The sequence below is a fragment of the Equus quagga genome, chromosome 8 (assembly GCF_021613505.1).
Source record: "Equus quagga isolate Etosha38 chromosome 8, UCLA_HA_Equagga_1.0, whole genome shotgun sequence".
NCBI lineage: Eukaryota > Metazoa > Chordata > Mammalia > Perissodactyla > Equidae > Equus > Equus quagga.
The window spans coordinates 77,512,994-77,532,543 of record NC_060274.1 but is presented as its reverse complement, the minus strand read 5'-3'; the positions used below and the strand labels follow the sequence as shown (position 1 = coordinate 77,532,543).

The 19,550-nt window shown below is 36.2% G+C and overlaps 1 protein-coding gene across 1 annotated transcript in view; it reads right to left on the bottom strand.

Moving 5' to 3' along the window:
• ABCB5 (ATP binding cassette subfamily B member 5) overlaps positions 1-19,550 on the bottom strand; it is a 112,020-nt gene that overhangs the window by 47,868 nt on the left and 44,602 nt on the right. Inside the window, exons 14-15 of the mRNA XM_046670406.1 lie at positions 8,406-8,567; positions 4,456-4,596 (exon numbers count right to left, since the gene is read on the bottom strand). Coding sequence (XP_046526362.1) covers positions 4,456-4,596; positions 8,406-8,567 — 303 coding nt within the window. The remainder of the gene's footprint in view (positions 1-4,455; positions 4,597-8,405; positions 8,568-19,550) is intronic.

Here is a 19,550-nt window from a genome sequence, read left to right as displayed (position 1 = left end):
CAGTTTGATCCTTTTGAGGTTTGCTTTTAGGCTTTGTTAGTTGGGCTCAGAGCTGAGTTTAGTCCAGGGATTATTTTTCCCCCTCTGAGGTAATACTTTTCTTAATTTTCAACTCAACACCCCGTGCATTTAGATTCCTCACTCTGGTTGGTTTAATAAGAACTATTCCAGACCCTGTGTGAGCTCCAAGGATTGTTCCCTCTTATCTTTTCTGGTAGATCTTTCCTCCGCTTTTGGCAGTTTTCTCAACAAAGGCACTGATCAGTACTCAGATGAAGACTTGAGGGAGAATCTTTTAGATCTCTGGAACCCTCTCTGAGAAGCTTTCTCCTCTCTAGTCCTTTGCTCTGAAGACTGCCTACTTTGGCCTCCTGGGCTCTGCCTGGATTTCTCCTTGCAGCTCTGAGGCTTGGAAACCACCCAGGCAGTATCCTGGGTCAATGATAAGGTTCATCTCACTTGTTTCCCCTTCCTCAGGGATCACTGTCTTCTGCCTGAAGTTCAATGTTAGAAAACTGTTTCACATATTTTGTTCAGTTTCTTAGGTGTTTCAAGCAGGAAGGTAAATCTAGTCCCCATTAACCTATCTTGGCTGGAAGTAGAAATCTCTAATTTCATCTGGTTTTCACAGGAATTGACACAAATTCTCTCTTTCTCTTTTTGTGACACTTTTCTTAGTTGGCTTCTATGATATAACACTCTCCTGGCTTTCTTTTATTTTCCAGCCATTTTTTAGGCTCCTTTGCTGGCTATTGCTTTTCTGCATTAATTTAAATTTTGCAGTGTCCTCATCTCCTTCTCCTGTCCTAGTTGCTTCTCCATCTATATTTTCTTTCTCTGTAGACAGCTTTAGTCAGGCCTATCAGGTCCATTATTTAGCCACCAACATCTCATCTCTGCCTTGCTCTCCTTGATCCTACTTTGGCTCCTAAACACCATTCTTCACACAACAGCCATATCAGGTAAATCAGTTCACACACTCTTCTGAATAAGACCCTCTCATGCAACAGTTCTTAACCTGCTTTGTGTCATGGACCCCTTTGGAAGACTGCTGAAATTTATGGACTCCTCAGAAGAATTTATAACAATGCATTAATAACATATAAGTCTCAGAGAAAATAAATTATATTAAAATACAGTATTTACAACATTTAACAAAAAATTCAGACTTGTGATATAGATGTTCTTCCTTATTAGCACAGTAAATAACAAGATCAAATAGCAATGAGTGTAAAGATATTCTAAGATATCTGTAATAACTGCAATGTGATATGAAAATTTCTGTGATTTTTATTGATGATGTCACAGGCACTGGTAATACTATTGTAGTTTGTCATATATTTCATAATTAAAGTAAATTAAATTTCTATCAAGGATATGTGAAAAAAGAGTTGTGATATTTTCCCATTAGGTTAATTCCTTCTTAATTCTATCCAGAGATTCCTTGTGGGTCATGGGCCACTGATTAAAACCCCCTGATGGCTTTCTGTTAGTGGAAAAGGAGAATCTAAAACTGTTATGGCCTACAAGGCACTATGTGATCTGTTCCCTGAGTATCTCACACATCTCTTTGCTCACCTTTCTCCTCCCTAGTCACTGTGACCCCAACTCTAGGCCCCTGTATTTGCTATTTTCCCTATTTAAAATAATCCCATCTCTGTCCTAGTTATTGATTTATTGCCTCTCAGGTCCAAATTCACCCTTGTGCCTAATAAATATTTCTCCTTTATCAGCTGGTAGGCTATCAAGCCCTGTCAGTAGAGGGTGCTGGAAAGACAGTGCAGGAGGGGGGAATTTTTCTTCCTGCTCTTTCTGGTGGCTCACTGGGAAGCCTCCTCCAGGATGAGTTTTTCCCTCCAATGCTCCTCTTGCACAGTTTTTTCAGAGCTAGGTGCCTTCAGGGTGCAGTTTTCTCCTTTGTTTGGCCACTACGTACTTTCTCCAGTTCTTGGCTTGGCTAGTAGACATGTAAACATGGGGCCCAGACAGAGGCCTGTGTTTCAGCCAGGTCACTTTTGCCTGCACCCTCCTGCACATAGAACTGCACTTGACTCCTGAAGAGGGCAACCTCTTCAGCTCCTGGTTCCAACAGTTCCCAGTAGCTTCTCCTGGTACCAAATGGGTTCTGAAGCTTGGTACCTCCCTGAAGAAGGTCTCCCTTGGCACCTCAGAGGACAGATTTCCAGCAAGGTCCACCACAAGGATGCCTCAGCAACTTCTCTGCCATCCAGTGAACCAAAGCTATGCACTTTGCAGTGAGGCCTGAATCTCAGCTTTGCTTGAGGGAGAAGAACAAGGGCTTTTCCTTGGGTCTCTATTTCACCCCAGAGGTAGAGGTTGCTACTTTTATTTGCTACCTCTGCATTCTTTATTCTCTTAATTTTCACTAGCTATTTTCTGTTGCTCCAATTCCCTAATGATTCATTATACTAAACTTTCTCTGTTTAAATCATTGGGTGGTTTCTGTCTCCTGACTGGACCCAGACTAATGCAACCTCCCATTAACTATGGTCTAAAATTCTGCCTCATGTTTTTCATTTCATTACTCATTTTTATAGGCCCTTCATTTCCTTATTCACTTTTCATTGCATTACCACAGTCTGAAAGAATCCCTCACAAATATGGCCATGGAGATGATGTTTGGCTTGTTTCAGCTCTTGGTTGTAACACTATCCTTCCAGGCTCTCAGCTTTGTATACTCTATAGCTCAAGGCACTGAATAACCAGGTTTTCATCCTCCTTTTAGGAGTAGTGGGTCCATGACTGTGGCTCACCACTTTGCACTTTTGCTCTGTTTCTGGTTGGTAGAGATATTTATCTTGTTTTGGAGCCTGGATATGTCTTATTTGTTTTTCACTTTTTATATTTTATCTATTATTTCCATGTGTACAGAGCAGAGTACTTGTATCAGAGTGTAAACTTACCCTATCATTTTGTCCGGAAGTCTGGAAGTTGCTTTTTAATTTAACGATTTTTACCTTTTCAGGTTTGAAAATCTACTTTATAGACCTAGTGAATATTCAGACTTTGAGGTAGATTTCCATTTTGTTCGCAGCAATTATGGTGACAGGTCCAGAAGCTATTAATAGGTGTTTTAACACAGTGTTTTCTATACTCTTGCACACTGTCTGACAAATTCTTGTACAATACAAACTCTTGTCCTATATTCTTATACTCAGGCCTTTTGCCACATGGCATATCATCTATACTATTATTTACCTAATATTTTTCTTTACATGTTTATTTAAATGAACTTTTTTAAAAAGAAAATTAGTAGATAGGGAAAAAATTAAGTGTGAATGCTATGTAAGACCTCATACCTAAAGGGAAGGAATTGTACCTAGAATTAAAAGCAACAGACTGGCAATGCCAGAGCAGGGCAGAAGGGGGTTGGGGCAGATAATCCAGGGGCTTTGGGGCAGATAGTTGACAGATGAGACTGAGAAGAAGAGTGGGCAGGAAGACGGTGGGAACAGCTAAGCACTGGTTGAACCTCAAGTATCTGTCAGACCTAGGGAGAAGAAGGGAACTCCAGTTTGGAAGGAAATAGTGGGCCAAAGATAGGAGTGGGATGATATGGAAGCTGGAGGTTAGGAAGACAGAAGCTAATATACAGCGGCTAGGGTCCTCACCTTCATGGTATGTGAGTTTACAACTGAGAAGCAACAAAAGGGGGCAGAGAGAAAATTGACTGGGGTTGAGGAGAGGATCGGAGGTTAGGGAATGGGGAGGCTGGAAGAAGCACGGGCTGAGGTGAGATTGAGATGGAATGATGTTTTATGAAAGAGTGCTGAGGAAAATGTTCAGAGTTGACATTGAGATCCAAAGCCAGTGCTGGGCATGTTAAGAGAAGGGAAGCTGAATGGGAATAGGGAAATGAGACTTGAAGTAAGATTGGAGACTGAAGAGAGGTAGTACTGAGGGGTATGAGATGTAAGGAGAGTTAAGGCAGCATAATCTGGACTCAAAAAGAGCCTGGGGGTAGGAGTGGGCAGGCAAGCATGGGAATAAGTACTTCCTGCCCAAGTGAACAAAGCTGTTTGGGTTGTGCTCTGAAATTGGAGGACTGAATCTTGCACGTGCTGGTGCATATCTGCATCCAGGGAGTGGAGTGGATTTGGGTCCTTATATGGTTGAAATTGATCTTGAGCATCACTGGTGATATCTGTACCACACTTCCTGAGGCACTGTTTTAACCCATGGTTTGTCTTATAGGAAAGAATAATGTACCATTATCATGAGATTTCTTGTCCCAACAATGTCCTCTGACAAAAATGCAGTCTTATTTGAGGGCCTCTTCCTTACAGTGCTGCTAGAATGAAGTTCGGAAACACACGTTTTGTAAACTTAGTGCTATAGTAACATTTTGTTGTATATAAATTCTAGATATTTCAAGGATTAAATAAAAATTCATTGGAGAATATGGGTAAAACTTGTTGATAGTTGAACTATTACCTTTTTATACTGGATGGATTCCTCAGACTTGTCAGTAAAGTCTGACTTGATGCTATTCGTAGAGCACAGAGGAACTGAACCAGTATTTTTTTCAAGAGGATATGCCACTGATTCCATCTGTTCATCAGCTTTTTTAATATCCTTAAATGAAGAATATACATATTACCGTAAGAATAATGTCTTAAAGATTCAAAGGAACTTTATTAAGCACCCCTCTAAAACTGTATTGCCTCTGTTATTGAAAGTGGTATATTCTTTGCAGTTCTTGCTGAAGTTTTCAAGTTCAATAGAGATCTAATAAGTCCAACTCATACTAAAATGTTAGTGAATGACAATAGCTTATTGCGCCTTCTTCTCCAAAGACCTGTATAATTAACTGGAGAAAACAATGCCTTAATCCAAAACAATTATTCTACTAGCAGGGACAGATCTTAGTAAAAGGAGCTTTGTGAGGGAGATGACTCAAAGATACTCTTTCTGATCCCTTCTTCCTAGCCTTTTCTGGAACTTATAAGTTTATAACATGTAGCTAGGCACTTAAGTGTGAGGCTGGTCCTGGGCCTGAGAGACATCTCAGGAGACAATAACACTTTCCAGACCTGCCACTGCTGCCCGTTCCAAACTGGTGAAAAAGCAAAATTGGTAAGTCCAGCTGCTAAAGAATAAGAAATCCCAAAGATATCATGTTAAAGAAATTATTTAAATCATAGGCTAGGATGAAGTTCTAAACCAGACTGCTTTTAAGTCTAGTTTTTGTTTTTCTTGCTACTCAGAGAAATGAGACCAGTTTTAGTGAAATAAAGGAGCAACATATTCTCTGCTCATCTGAATGTGGTGTGAGTAAATTTGTTACTTCCCCATGAAGAGATAGGAGGGGACAAAACAGCGATAAGGAGCACAGTTAGGACAATGGCGGCCCATACCAGGGTGGGGAGTGGAGACTGAAACATATGTGGATTTAAGTGCAAAGGAGAATATGCACATGGAAGGCTTCCCAGGGACACTGTGATTCTTTGACAAGCTTAACAACTGTTAATCAGTCATTTCAAAGCACAATGAACTTTAAACAGTTTTATACTACCCTAACATCTTTGATCAGATATTCCTTTATGCTATCACTTTCTTTTATTCTATAAATCTCTCTACCAAGAAAGAAATCTTTTATTTGGCTTTTTTCAGGAGCTATTTACTTTGTGGCAAGTTTAAAATAAAATTTTGAACTCTTCTCACAATAAATTTTTCTGAGAAGGTGCTTTAACAGGTCAAAGTCAATTCCTTTTCCTGAGAAGGCTGCTAGACAAAATAGCAAGAAGTTTGGGTATGTATATATCTCTACCTGTTTTTATTTCATTTTCATGTGGAAACTCACTAAAGGAATATGTCTATAAAGAATCATGCATGTTGTAGAAAAATAATTACAGCACTAATTTCCATGGTTTGAGTTTTTCTGAAAAATTTAAATGGATAATGTTAATGCTGGTAACAGTAACATAATAAAACTTACTATGCCAGCAATAATTCTAAGCACTTTACATGAATGAACTCATTTAATACTACAGCAATTCTTGAATAGGTTACTATTATTTTCCCTATGTTAGAGATTAGGAAACTGAAGCACAGAGAATTTAAAAAACTTGCCTAAGGTCCTAAAACTATTAAGTGGCAGTTGGGGCAGTGTCTCCAGAGCTCATAACCTTAACCACTTTGCTTTGCTGCTTCTCAAGATTGATTCTCTTAGCAGCATTAACTTTGTAATACTTATGGTTATCATAAAATCTTATAAATTGACTCATTTGGACACTATAGGCAATAGTGGCAAATAAGTGCATCCAAAGTTTCAGAAATGAGTTACTGTTTATGTAGATATCTTGTATGTTATGTTTACTATATAGTACCCAGAATATTATAATTTTCATTAAGTATTAATATTTAAAATGGTATTGTTATATCAGAATAAATATTATTTTAGGTAATCAGAGAATACTAATCCATTTTGAATAAGGTATTTTAAATTTCTATGCATTCACATCACAAACATTCCATTTTTGTTTTCCTTACACTGTGAAACTCTTTAACCTAAGACCTAATAATGGAGTTTAGTTTAGTTATAATGAAAAATAAAGATGCCTTACTTCAAAAAAGAGATCTGAAGGCAGTAGTTTCAAAAAATCTCAAAATAGGGTCAATTTGACCACAGTTAGTACCTTTTATTGTTATTAGTTTGAAAGTATTGAACTTAATGACTTCATAAATTATTAAATCTACTGTTGGATGAAAATAATGCAAATTTAACTGGAAAATAACACCTAACTTTTATTTTTAAAGAAAAATATGGCCTTATATGAAATAAAATTGGAACTGGGTAGTTTTTTTTTAAAGATGTTTTATTTTTCCTTTTTCTCCCCAAAGCCCCCAACCCCAGTACATAGTTGTGTATTTTTAGTTGTGGGTCCTTCTAGTTGTTGTATGTGGGATGCCACCTCAGCATGGCTTGACGAGTGGTGCCATGTCTGCACCCAGGATCCAAACCGGTGAAACCACGGGCTGCCGAAGTGGAGCGCGCGAACCTAACCACTCAGTCACGGGGCCAGTCCCGGAATTGGGTAGTTTTTAAATCAATATAAGACTACATTTGCAAACTTTTTTTTTTTTTTTTTTTACTATCATTGCTTTATAGGATGTGTTTAAAAATACTTCATTCTAGCACTGTGGGAAAAGCTAGGGTTTGGAATGTGAACTTTTAGGTTTGATGAAGGGAAGGAGGTTCATACCCTTCTAAATCTCCTAATTTATGGACTAATAATATTGACGTAAAAAATATAACAGAAAGTTAAAGAAGTAAAATAAACTGAAAAGGGCTGAGATTAGTTTTCTGTAGAAGACCTCTTGGAAAGAAGATTGCCTTCCAGGTCAAGAGAAGAAGGCTGGGCCAGAATGATGAAGGTAGCTAAAGCCTAATGCCTATCACTTATATTAATGTGCCCTAATGAAAAAGCTATGTGAAATCAAGTAGGGAGGGTCACATAGCATGCAGAAATGTGGATCCTAAAAATCAGGAATTTTCCAATGTGCTTCCAGCATAATCACGCCTCCTTTCAACCACCCAACATGAGCTCTCCGGTCCACATCTGATCTGTGAGGATGTGGTATGTATATGCTAGGGATTTAGGTGTGCATCCCTTCATTCCGCAGATATTTACTGAGTTCCCAGTGTGTGCCAGGCACTGTATTAAGTGCTTCCTACACAGTAAATCTCAACCTTCTCAGATCTCAACCCTGGCTTCCAAGAACTTCCATGATCTGACTTTCACTATCCAACTTTTTCCATTTCCCCCAACACACATCTTTATTCTTAGAAGGTTGGTTTCCTTTCTGTTTAGTTGCACACCCAGTTCCTTCTTACCTCCATGCAGCTGTTTCACCTACCTAGACTTCTGCTCCCTTTCCACCTCCCACCTTCCAGCCTTCAAGGCCTCTTCATGAAATCTTCTATGGGTAATCTAGCTCCTCTTCTCCTCATCAATCTGGTTTCTTATTTCTATAACTTGTGACATTTGTATACACGACTCTGCATTTTGCCTCTGTAGCTAAGTTTTAAGTCTTTAAAGAGGAACCGTGTGTTACATTTCTTTGTGTTCTAACGAAAAGATCATAGTATATAGAGTTAGACTGTTCTGGATCTGCCACATACAAGCTTTGAAGCCTGTAGTGTACCTGGCAAATATTAGGTGCTACGTACCCATTAGTCCTTGAACCTTCATCATATTATCTAGTGCAATGCTGAGGATATTAGAAACACTGAATTTCTTCGCTGAGGAACTATAAATAAACCTTGGTTGCTTTGTGAAACTTAAGACTATAATTCAGGACTTCCATTTTCTAGTGTGGTATGATCTCTGAAAAGTTAAAAAAGACTCTGCTAACATAACTTTATGTCATGTAAACATTACCTGTGACATTGCAAGTGAATAATATAGACCTTGTTTTGCCATTAGTTCAGCATGTGTTCCTTTTTCCACCACCATCCCATCTTTTATGGTCACAATCAGATCTGCACTTCGAATAGTAGAAAGTCGGTGCGCTACCACAATTGTAGTTCGACCTTTGCTTGCCTACAAAACAATAAATATAGAAAAGAAATATAGAATTAGTAGAAATAAACTCTGCAATATTCAAGAAAATTCTTATAGTATTATTTTAAACATCAAAGTCTTATTTTTGGATATAGAAATTTGGACACTTTAATAGATTAGAAAGGCCAACGGAAATTAAAATAAAAAGAAAGTAAAAAAGTTAATTACACTCCAAATCAGTGGATTTATAAAACCATAGGATCTTAGAGCTAGAAAGGAAACAAGAGACTATTTAATCTGAGCCACCTTTTCATTGTTAGTCCTGTTGTAGGTGCACCACTTCACCCTTTGTGCCCTCCCCCCACCCCCCTTTCCCCTGGTAACCACCAATCAGTTCTCTTTGTCCATGTGTTTAACTTCCACCTATGAGTGGAGTCATACAGAGTTTGTCTTTCTCTATCTGGCTTATTTCACTTAACATAATACCCTCAAGGTCCATCCATGTTGTTGTGAATGGGACAATTTTATCCTTTTTTATGGCTGAGTAGTGTTCCATTGTATATATATATACCATATCTTCTTTATCCAATCATCAGTTGATGAGCACTTAGGTTGCTTCCAGATCTTGGCTATTGTAAGTAATGCTGTGATGAACATAGGAGTGCATGGGACTTTTGGAATTGCCAATTTAAGTTCTTTGGATAGATATTCAGTAGTGGGATGGCTGGGTCATATGGTATTTCTATTTTTAATTTTTTGAGAAATCTCCATACTGTTTTCCATAGTGGCTGCACCAGTTTGCATTCCCACCAACAGTGTATGAGAGTTCCTTTCTCTCCACTACCTCTCCAATATTTGCCACTTCTTGTTTTGGTTATTTTTGCCATTCTAACAGGTATAAGGTGATATCTTAGTGTAGTTTTGATTTACATTTCCCTGATGATCAGTGATGATGAGCATCTTTTCAGGTGTCTATTGGCCATCCATATATCTTCTTCCGAGAAATGTCTGTTCATGTCCCCTGCCCATTTTTTGATCGGGTTGTTTGATTTTTGGTGTTGTGCTGTGTGAGTTCTTTATATATTATGGAGATTAACCCTTTGTTGGATATATAACTTGCAAATATCTTTTCCCAACTAGTGGGTTGTTTTTTTGTTTCAATCCTGTTTTCCCTTGCTTTGAAGAAGCTCTTTAGTCTGATGAAGTCCTATTTGTTTATTCTTTCTATTGTTTCCCTCATCTGAGGAGATATGGTGCCCGAAAAGATCCTTTTGATACTGATGCCAAAGAGTGTACTGCCTATATTTTCTTCTAGAAGACTTATTGTTTCAGGTCTAATCTTTAGGTCTTTGATCCATTTTGAGTTTATTTTTGTGAAAGGTGTAAAAGAATGAAACTCGACCATTCTTTTACATGTGGCTGTCCAGTTTTCCCAGCACCATTTGTTGAAGAGACTTTCTTTTCTCCATTGTAGTCCTTCAGCTCCTTTGTCAAAGATTAGCTGTCCACAGATGTGTGGTTTTATTTCTGGGCTTTCAATTCTGTTCCATTGATCTGTGCACCTGTTTTTGTACCAGTACCATGTTGTTTTGATTGCCATAGCTTTGTAGTATGCTTTGAAGTCAAGGACTGTGATGCCTGCAGCTTTGTTCTTTTTTCTCAAGATTGCTTTAGCAATTCAGGATCTTTTGTTGCCCCATATGAATTTTAGGATTCTTTGTTCTATTTCTGTAAAGAATGTCATTGGGATTCTGATTGGGACAGCACTGAACCTGTCGATTGCTTTAGGTAATATAGACATTTTAACTACGTTTATTCTTCTAATCCATGTGCATGGAATGTCTTTCCCTCTTTTTATGTTGTCATCAATTTCTTTCAGGAAAGTTTTGTAGTTTTCGTTGTATAGGTCTTTTCACTTCCTTGGTTAAATTTACAGCAAGGTATTTTATTCTTTTTGTTGCAATTGTGAATGGCATTGAGTTCTTGAGTTCTTTTTCTGTTAGTTCATTGTTAGAGTATAGAAATGCTACTGATTTATGTATGTTGATTTTATACCCTGCAACTTTGCTGTAGCTGTTGATTATTTCTAATAGTTTTCCAATGGCTTCTTTGGGGTTTTCTATATATAAGATCATGTTGTCTGCACACAGCAAGAGTTTCAGTTCTTCATTGCCTATTTGGATTCCTTTTATTTCTTTTTCCTGCCAAATTGCTCTGGTCAAAACCTCCAGTGCTATGTTGAATAAGAGTGGTGAGAGTGGACACCCTTGTCTTATTCCTTATCTCAGAGGGATGGCTTTCAGTTTTTGCCCATTGAGTATGATGTTGGCTGTGGGTTTGTCATATATGGCCTTTATTATGTTGAGGTACTTTCCTTCTATACCCATTTTATCGAGAGTTTTTATCATAAATGGATGTTGGATCTTGTCGAATGCTTTCTCTGCATTTATTGAGATGATCAGGTGGTTTTTGTTTCTCCTTTTGTTAATGTAGTATGTCACGTTGATTGACTTGCAGATGTTGAACCATCCCTGTGTCTCTGGTATAAACCCCACTTGATCATGGTGTATAATCTTTTTAATGTATTGCTGTATTCGGTTTGCCAAAATTTTGTTGAGGATTTTTGCATCTATTTTCATCAGTGATATTGGCCTGTAGTTTTCCTTCTTTGCGTTATCCTTGTCAGGTTTTGGGATCAGGGTGATGTTGGCTTCATAGAATGTGTTAGGGAGTGCTGCATCTTCCTCAATTTTCTGGAATAGTTTGAGAAGGATAGCATGAAATCTTCTTTGAATGTTTGGTAGAATTCTCCAGAGAAGCCGTCTGGTCCTGGACTTTTATTTTTGGTGAGGTTTTCTATTACTGTTTCAATTTCTTTACTTGTGATTGGTCTATTCAGATTCTGTATTTCTTCCTGCTTCAGTTTTGGGAGGTTGTAAGAGTCTAAGAATTTATCCATTTCTTCTAGGTTGTCCAATTTCTTGGCATATAGCTTTTCTTAGTATTCTCTTATGATCTTTTGTATTCCTGAAGCTAATATATGTTTTAACTTTTTTACAAGCATCATAAACATATGGAAAAGAATACATAAGTGTACAGATCAATGCACTTTCACAAACTGAATACATCCATATGAATAGTACCCAGATTAAGAAACCATCATCATCAGCACCCTGAAACCCTCTTCAGGCTCTCTTTCAATCACTATTACCACTCACCCACACCACCAGTAATCACTGTCCTGACTTCTAACAGCATAGATTAGTTTTGATTTTTTTTGTATTTTATATAAATGGAATCATGCAGTATACATACTTTTCTACGTCTGGGCATTTTTATTCTACATTACGTTTTTTTTTTTTTTTTAAAGATTTTATTTTTTCCTTTTTCTCCCCAAAGCCCCCTGGACATAGTTGTATATTCTTCGTTGTGGGTCCTTCTAGTTGTGGCATGTGGGACGCTGCCTCAGCGTGGTTTGATGAGCAGTGTCATGTCCGCGCCCAGGATTCGAACCAACGAAACACTGGGCCGCCTGCAGCGGAGCGCGCGAACTTAACCACTCCACCACGGGGCCAGCCCCTCTTACGTTTTTGAGATTCATCCATTTTATTGTGTATAGTTGTAGATCATTCATTCTTATTGCTGAATAGTATTCTATTGTGCAAATATACCACAATTTATTTATCCATTCCACTGCTGATTGGCATTTGGGTAGTTTCAGGGTTTTTTCTATTATAAATAGATTCCTATACATGTTTTCTATGGTGAGCATATGTACACAATTCTACTAGATGAATACCTAGGAGAGGAATTGCTGAGTCATATGCTCAGCTTTTTTAGATTTTGCCAAACAGCTTTTCAAAGTGGTTGTCCCAATTTACAAACCCCCAACAGTGCAGGCGAGTTATGATTACTCTATATTCTCATCAACACTTGGTACTTTCTGTCTTTGTCTGGTAGGTGAGTACTATCACATTGTGACTTTTATTTTATATTTTCCTGATGATTGTAAAGTTGAACAACTTTTCATATGGTCAGTGACAATTCGGATATTCTCTCTGAATTGAAGGTTTTTGCTTGTTTTTCTATGGGAACTGTCTTTTTCTTGTCAACTTTCAGGAGTTCTTTATATATTCTATATATGAGGACTTTGTCAGATACTAGGTATTACAATTACTTTTTCCCTCTGTGTGGTTGTCTTTTCACTCTCTTAATGGTCTTTTGATAGGTAGAATTTAAAATTTTTAGTGAAGTCCAATTTATCAACTTATTTCTTACAATTCATGTTTAAGAAATCTTTATCTTCTCCAACATCACACGGATGTTCTTCTGTCTTTCACCTTACAATCTTCATCATTTTTGCCTTTCATATTTAGATCTATAATTCATCTGGAATTGATTTTTGTGTGTGATGTCAAGTAGGAGTCAATGTACATTTCCTCCATATAGTTAACCAATTGTCCCAGAAGTATTTTTTGAAAAGATCATCCTTTCTCCATTGCACTGCAGAGTTGTCTTTGTCATTAAATCAGGTGACCATTATTTTGCGTCTGTTTTTGTATTCTGTATACTGTGCTATTTAGTCTGTCTATTATTGTACCAATGCTATAGTGTCTTAACCACTATAGATTTAAAATAGGCCTTGATATCTATTAATCTAAGTCTTCTGACTTCATTGCTCCTCTACAAGATTATCTTGACTATTCTTGAGGTAGTGTATTTCTTGTAAATGCCTAGCACAATAACTGATACTTTTGGCGTACTACAAGCACATTAAAAATTTTCTGGGTACTTAAGAACTGACAGCTAATATTATAACTATTAATAACACTGTTATATTATTGCTATTTGCTTTTGTCATTCATATTTTTATTCTTATCTATTAGAGGGAAAGAAATTGGAGCTCAGAAAAGTTAAGAAGCTTGCCTAAGGCCTCAGCCAGTCACTGGAAGGACTACTACTAGAATTTGGTATGGTGTTTTCTATGCCCTGAAAAGGGTCTCTCCACTGCAGTAGAGGTACTTGATGAAGGAGATGAGTATTTCTTTAAAACTCTTCTATTCCAAATCTACATGAGAAGGAAACTTTTCAAAACAATAGTTATTAAGATTAAATAATAATGTGGAAACAGATTTATGATATAATGTTATATGGAAAAAATTAAGGAAAAAAATTTGTGCAGCATGTTATAACTAGGTTAAAAAAAATCTATCCATAGAGCCAGCCCTGATGGCCTAGTGGTTAAAATTTGGTGCCCTCACTGCTTTGGTGACGGGTTCGTTTCCCAGTTGCAGAACCACACCACCTGTCTGTCAGTTGCCATGCTGTGGCGGCAGTTCACATAGAAGAACTAGAAGGACTTACAACTAGGATATACAACCATGCAGTGGGGCTTTGGGAAGGGGGAAAAAAAGAGGAAGATTGGCAACAGATGTTAGCTCAGGGTGAATCTTTCCCTGTCAAAAAAAAAAAAAAAAAAAAGAAAGAAATCTATCCATAGGAAAAGACACCTACATAGAAATATATCAAAATACTAATCGTACTTTTATTTAATTATTGGGCCTATAGGTTATATTCTTCTTTTCTTAATTTTATTTAATGTAAATGTATTTCATTTTTGTTTAAAAGCAAAAAAGGTAAAATAATTTGGGAAAGTATGTTCTATTTTTGATAGCTTTTGTTCCTATGAGTAACACGCATATATGCACATGAGCAACAAATAGATGCTATTATGAAAAACTGAAAATCGTTACACTGTTATGATTAAAGGCCTTTTTTTTACTATTATTTTTACAGTACCTTATTTAAAATTAAAAAATGAAGAAACATATATTCTGATACATTTGGCTTATGTTAAGGTGACAATCTAAAGTATCCAAACCAGGATACTCTTGAGTGGGATGAAAGGGATAAACTGAAACTTTCTCAGGACAACTGGGAGATACAGTTATGTAATTTTAACTTAAAACCTTTTAATTTGTGGTCTAGGGTCAGGAAAGTTAAAGAAAAATCATACATATCACTCAGGTTCCAAATGGCAGTAGTGAGGGAGTTACTACCTAAATTGGGTGCTCTACTTGGAATTTAATTTTTAAAATTACTTAGCAAAACAGGATTGGGGATGAGACACTATAACTCATCAAAGCTAGGCTTCCATATTAAGTAGATATTGTTACTAATTTTGGTTCTTGAAATGTACTTATCTGTAAATGTCATATATATATATATACATACACAGAGAAACACATACACATATATATTTATTTCATGAATACACACATACATATATATACATGTTCAAAATATGTATATACATATACATACCTGATATGTGTTTGTGTGTATGTGCATGCATGTACATTTTGTACTTGACAAAACCAACCAATGCTATAATTTGAGTTAGTAATGAGGAATGATGCCTAAAGTTTAGAAGTGAGCCTAGGTTACTATATCATAGTCAGTCTAAGGTTCCTCCTACTCTTGGTAGCAGTAAAGAGACCAGTGGCAGGACCAGTTTCATAAGTGTATGAACTACGTATCTGCTCAGGGCCCCATGCTTAGAAGAGTCTCATTCTTGGTTTAATGCTCTACTGTTGCCATCTTGTAACTCTAAATAATTTTTGAACAAGACGCCCCACATTTTCATTTTTCAGTGGGCCCCACAAACTACGTAGCTGGCCCTGACCATTGGTATAGGTAAAAATGTCTTCACGTGGGTGTATCTTTGCGGGTTTGTCCCAAAAATGGATATTAAGAGAGTCCTTTAAACAGGTAGATAAAAAAGGGAAAAAAAGGATAGTTTAACATCTATCCAAGGCAAGGTCCCTTCTTGTCGTGACCTCAAAAACATTCTAATAATCAATTATTATTCACAGCATCTAACTTTGTATTGTATTTAACCTACACCTCCTGTCACATAGAGTAGATAGAATAGATGGTTATTTCTGCCCCCAGCAGCCCTACCTGCATTTCAGATTCTTTCCTAAAAATAGGAGATAATGAGATAATATGCCTGGCAACCAAATTTCCCTTGATTTTTTTTAGTGTGAAAGCAGATCATCACATTGCATGAATAGCTAAGCAAATTTTATGAACAACAGACTAAGAAGGCTAATGATACAGGAATGGAGTCCACTGTTTCAATAAAAACTCATAATACAGCTACACTGACATATGTGATGATGGACATAACTGTTATTGTATTATAAGTTAATTAAGTGCAAATGGTAAGTAATCTTATTTATAGACTATAGAGTATATTACATTTATAATGGAAAAGCTAATTTTCAAAAATTTCTTCATCATTTGTGTTCTCTGGAGTCACAATTCCTAGGTTTGAATCTTGTTTCTTCCAATTTCTTGGTTTGTTATCTTAGACTAATAACTTAATCTCCTTAAGTCTTAGTTTCCTCATTTGTTAAGTGGAGAAAATTACACTAACAATATTTTAGGGTTATCATGCAGATTAATGTTCTTGGTACCATGATTCATACATAGAAAGTTTGCAATAAGTAATAGCTTTTAAATTATTAAGTGAATATCTTCAAGCTGCAAACCCTTGATGATTTACTGAGGGCAATTCCAAAGATAAGTCAAAGTCCTTGCCCTTGAGAGAGAGCTAATAAGGGAGGCAGAAAAATAATTACAACATAAAGTAATAAATCTATGATAGAAGTTATATAAAAATACCACAGAGCATAGAAGTGATTAACTGTCTAGTTGAATAGAGAAGGACTGCCGAATAGATGATTTCTGGGTAGGGTCTTAATAAATGGACAGAAGTTTGCCAAATGGGAAAAAAAAGAGGAGGGGCAATTATGGTAGAGGCTACAGCAAGACCAGGCAGTTGGGCCTAAAATAATATGGATTTGTGGAAAATACTGAGGTTCACATATAGCAGAGGTGAATGAAGAATGAAAGATCATGGGGACAGGAATAGAATTTAGGGCTAGTTCATGTAAAGCAATGCTAAGGAGTGTTTCTTCTGTAGAGAATAGAACTCATTGGAGGTGTCTGAACAGGGGAATGGTGTTGATAATGAAATTTGTTCTTTAAAAATTACCCATCACTCTGTATTTACATATGGATACAGGACTTCGAAGGTCTTTTTCAACTCAGATTCTACTGTTTCATTCAGGCTGATCTTATAATATTTTTGAGATTTACGAGGTTGTAAAATGATGAAGGCAAAATGATTCATGTTGTAATAAATAACTATAGATATAATAGTTTGAAGTTTTTTATTATTTCTTCTCTTTTTACTCAAGACAACTGAATTTTACATATACATATTTATAATTATGTATATGTATATATAATTTTAATTTCAGGTGACACACTAGTCAGTACTATTGTCTTTAAAAAAGAAGTAGGAAGGTCATATGAAATAGTCATTCATAAGGAGCCAAAAAATATTACAGATTAATTATTAACTACTGATAGCAAAAATAATTCTTACTTTTGAAAATATCTTTTGTTTTGAAGAGAATGTTAGAGTTTAAAAGGTTCTATAACTAACATTTCTCTATTTAGTTTTGCTTACACAGTCCTGTGAACTAATTGGGAAATTACGCTTATTCCCCTCTGAGAGATAGGGAAACTGAGGCTCAGAGAAGTTAAGCAATAGATGCCAGTCCACATAGCTGGTAGGTGACAATGCTGACACACAAACTCAGGTGCTTTGAATACTTTAAGTCCACAAACCCTGCTGCATCTCTGTAAGATATTATCCAGTTAATGTGACTAAAGGCCTTTGCATTGACTGCTTCCTATACTTTGCAAGTTTTCTTTTCCTGTACACCAGCACTAAAGGCAGGCTTTCATTTGACAAGTGTACACTTTTGTAAGTTTTACACATAAACAAAGTAGACCTATTTAAACTCCTTCTGTTAAAATGCAGGTAATGATGAGAATTATTGGTCCTTAATAGTGATCTTATAATACTAAGCATACATACAAAAAGAGCTATTTTTGGTTCTGCAATATATACTTCATTTAAATAATACTTATAAGCTATACTCTCTGACAGTTTACTACCTATGATTTCAAAAATAGGTGACTTCTGAATTTTATAAAAAAGGAATATATTAGAAAAGAAGACTATCAAAGCAGTGCCTTAAAAAAATGAAGAGTCAGTTGTATAAAATAAAAGACAGACTTCTGCTTTCAACCAAGATGGAGTATCAAGGATAAGACTTACCCTCCCACGTGATACAAAGAAACAACTGGAAAAATAAATGGAAAATTATTTTCAAAGCACTGAATACTATGACACAATGAAGCATGGTGATCTCTGAGATGCTTGAAACACAGAAGGTGAGTACCACAATTGCCCCAACTTATTGCCTGGAGTGAGTTTTCAGGGTACAGTGTTGGGAGGATGAATGCAGGTGAAGCTTGGTTGATTTGCTGAGTTAAAGAGGTCGAGCTAAGAGTCTGGGAAGACCAAGGCAGCAAGAGTTCACACTAAGGTGTCCTGGAGAGGAGAGAAATGCAGAGAGAGAAATTAGGAGATCTTCAGAGGATCTCCCTCAAGTATTCAGCAGAGAACTGACTGCAGAAGAATGTGAGGAAACTACTCAAGGCTGGAGAAAGAGCTATCTGAAAAGATTACAGGGAGCACTCATGTAGGGGAGGGAACAATGTCTGTCCCAATCAGCATGACTGTAAAACTTTATATTTCATAGGGTATTGGGTAGAGTACTCAAAGTACTCAAAAGAGTCCTGCTCAATAGTGGAGAAAAATTTGCTCTAGATTAAATATGGCTCTGGTCTAGCCTAAGAAAAATTAAAAGTAGATGAAAAAAAATCTGTTCATAAGTAATTTAAAACTGTTTCTCCCAACAAATAGGAAGACTATTTTTAAGAATAGAAAAACAACCAGCACCCAACAAGGCAAAATTCACAATTTTTGACATCCAATAAAAAATGACCAGGCATGCAAAATAGCAAGAAAATACAACCAATAATGAGAAGAATCAGTTAATCAATACTGCCGCAGAACTAACATAAATGTAAGAATCAGCAGACAAGGATTAAAATAATTATTATAACTGTATCCCAAATGTCCAAAAAGTTAAGTAGAGACATAGAAACTATAGAAAAGACCTAAATCAATTTTCTAGATATGAAAAATACAATGTCTAAGATGGAAAATACAGTAGATGGGGTTAATTACAGATTAGATATTGCAGAAGAAAAGGCAGGTGAACTCAAAGACATAGCAATAGAAACCATACAAAATCAAACACAGAGAGAAAAGATAATAAAAGAAAAATTAAAAGAATATCAATGAGCTCTGACACAAATTCAATCAGCCTAATATATGTGTAATTGTTATCCTTGAAATTAGGGGAGAAAAAATACTTGAAGAAACAATGGCAAAATGTTTCCAGATTTGATAAAAGCTATGAACTCATAGATCGAGGAAGCTCAACACAAGAAACACAAAGGAAATGACTCCAAGGTATATCAAAATCAAATTAATCATTATCAGAGATAAAGAGAAAAATCTTAAAAGCAACCATAGAAAAAAGGACACATTACATAGTAAGGAACAAAGATAAACATGATAGTAGATTTCTCGTTGGAAAAAATGCAAGCAAGCAGACAGTGGAACAATGTCTTTAAAGTACTGAAACAAAATGTAAAAAAACCAAAAACTAAACAACTTTCAGCCTACAATTCTATATCCAGAAAGCACACTTTTTAAAAGTGAAGGTGAAACAGATTTCTTCAGACATACAAAAGCTGAAATTATTTAACAGTAGAACAGTGCTACATTAAAGGAAGTCCTTCAAGTGAAAAGAAATGATACCAAATGGAAATATGAATATACACAAAGAAATAAAGAGCACTGGAAATGGTAACTACATGAGGAATTATATAATTTTTTCTTTTTATTTAAATCTTTTAAAAAATAATTGACTAAGCAATTCTTGTCCCTCTCCCCACCCCTCGCCCAACAAAACCAATGTAGTATGGGGTTTATAACATACATATAAGTACAATGTCTAATAATAA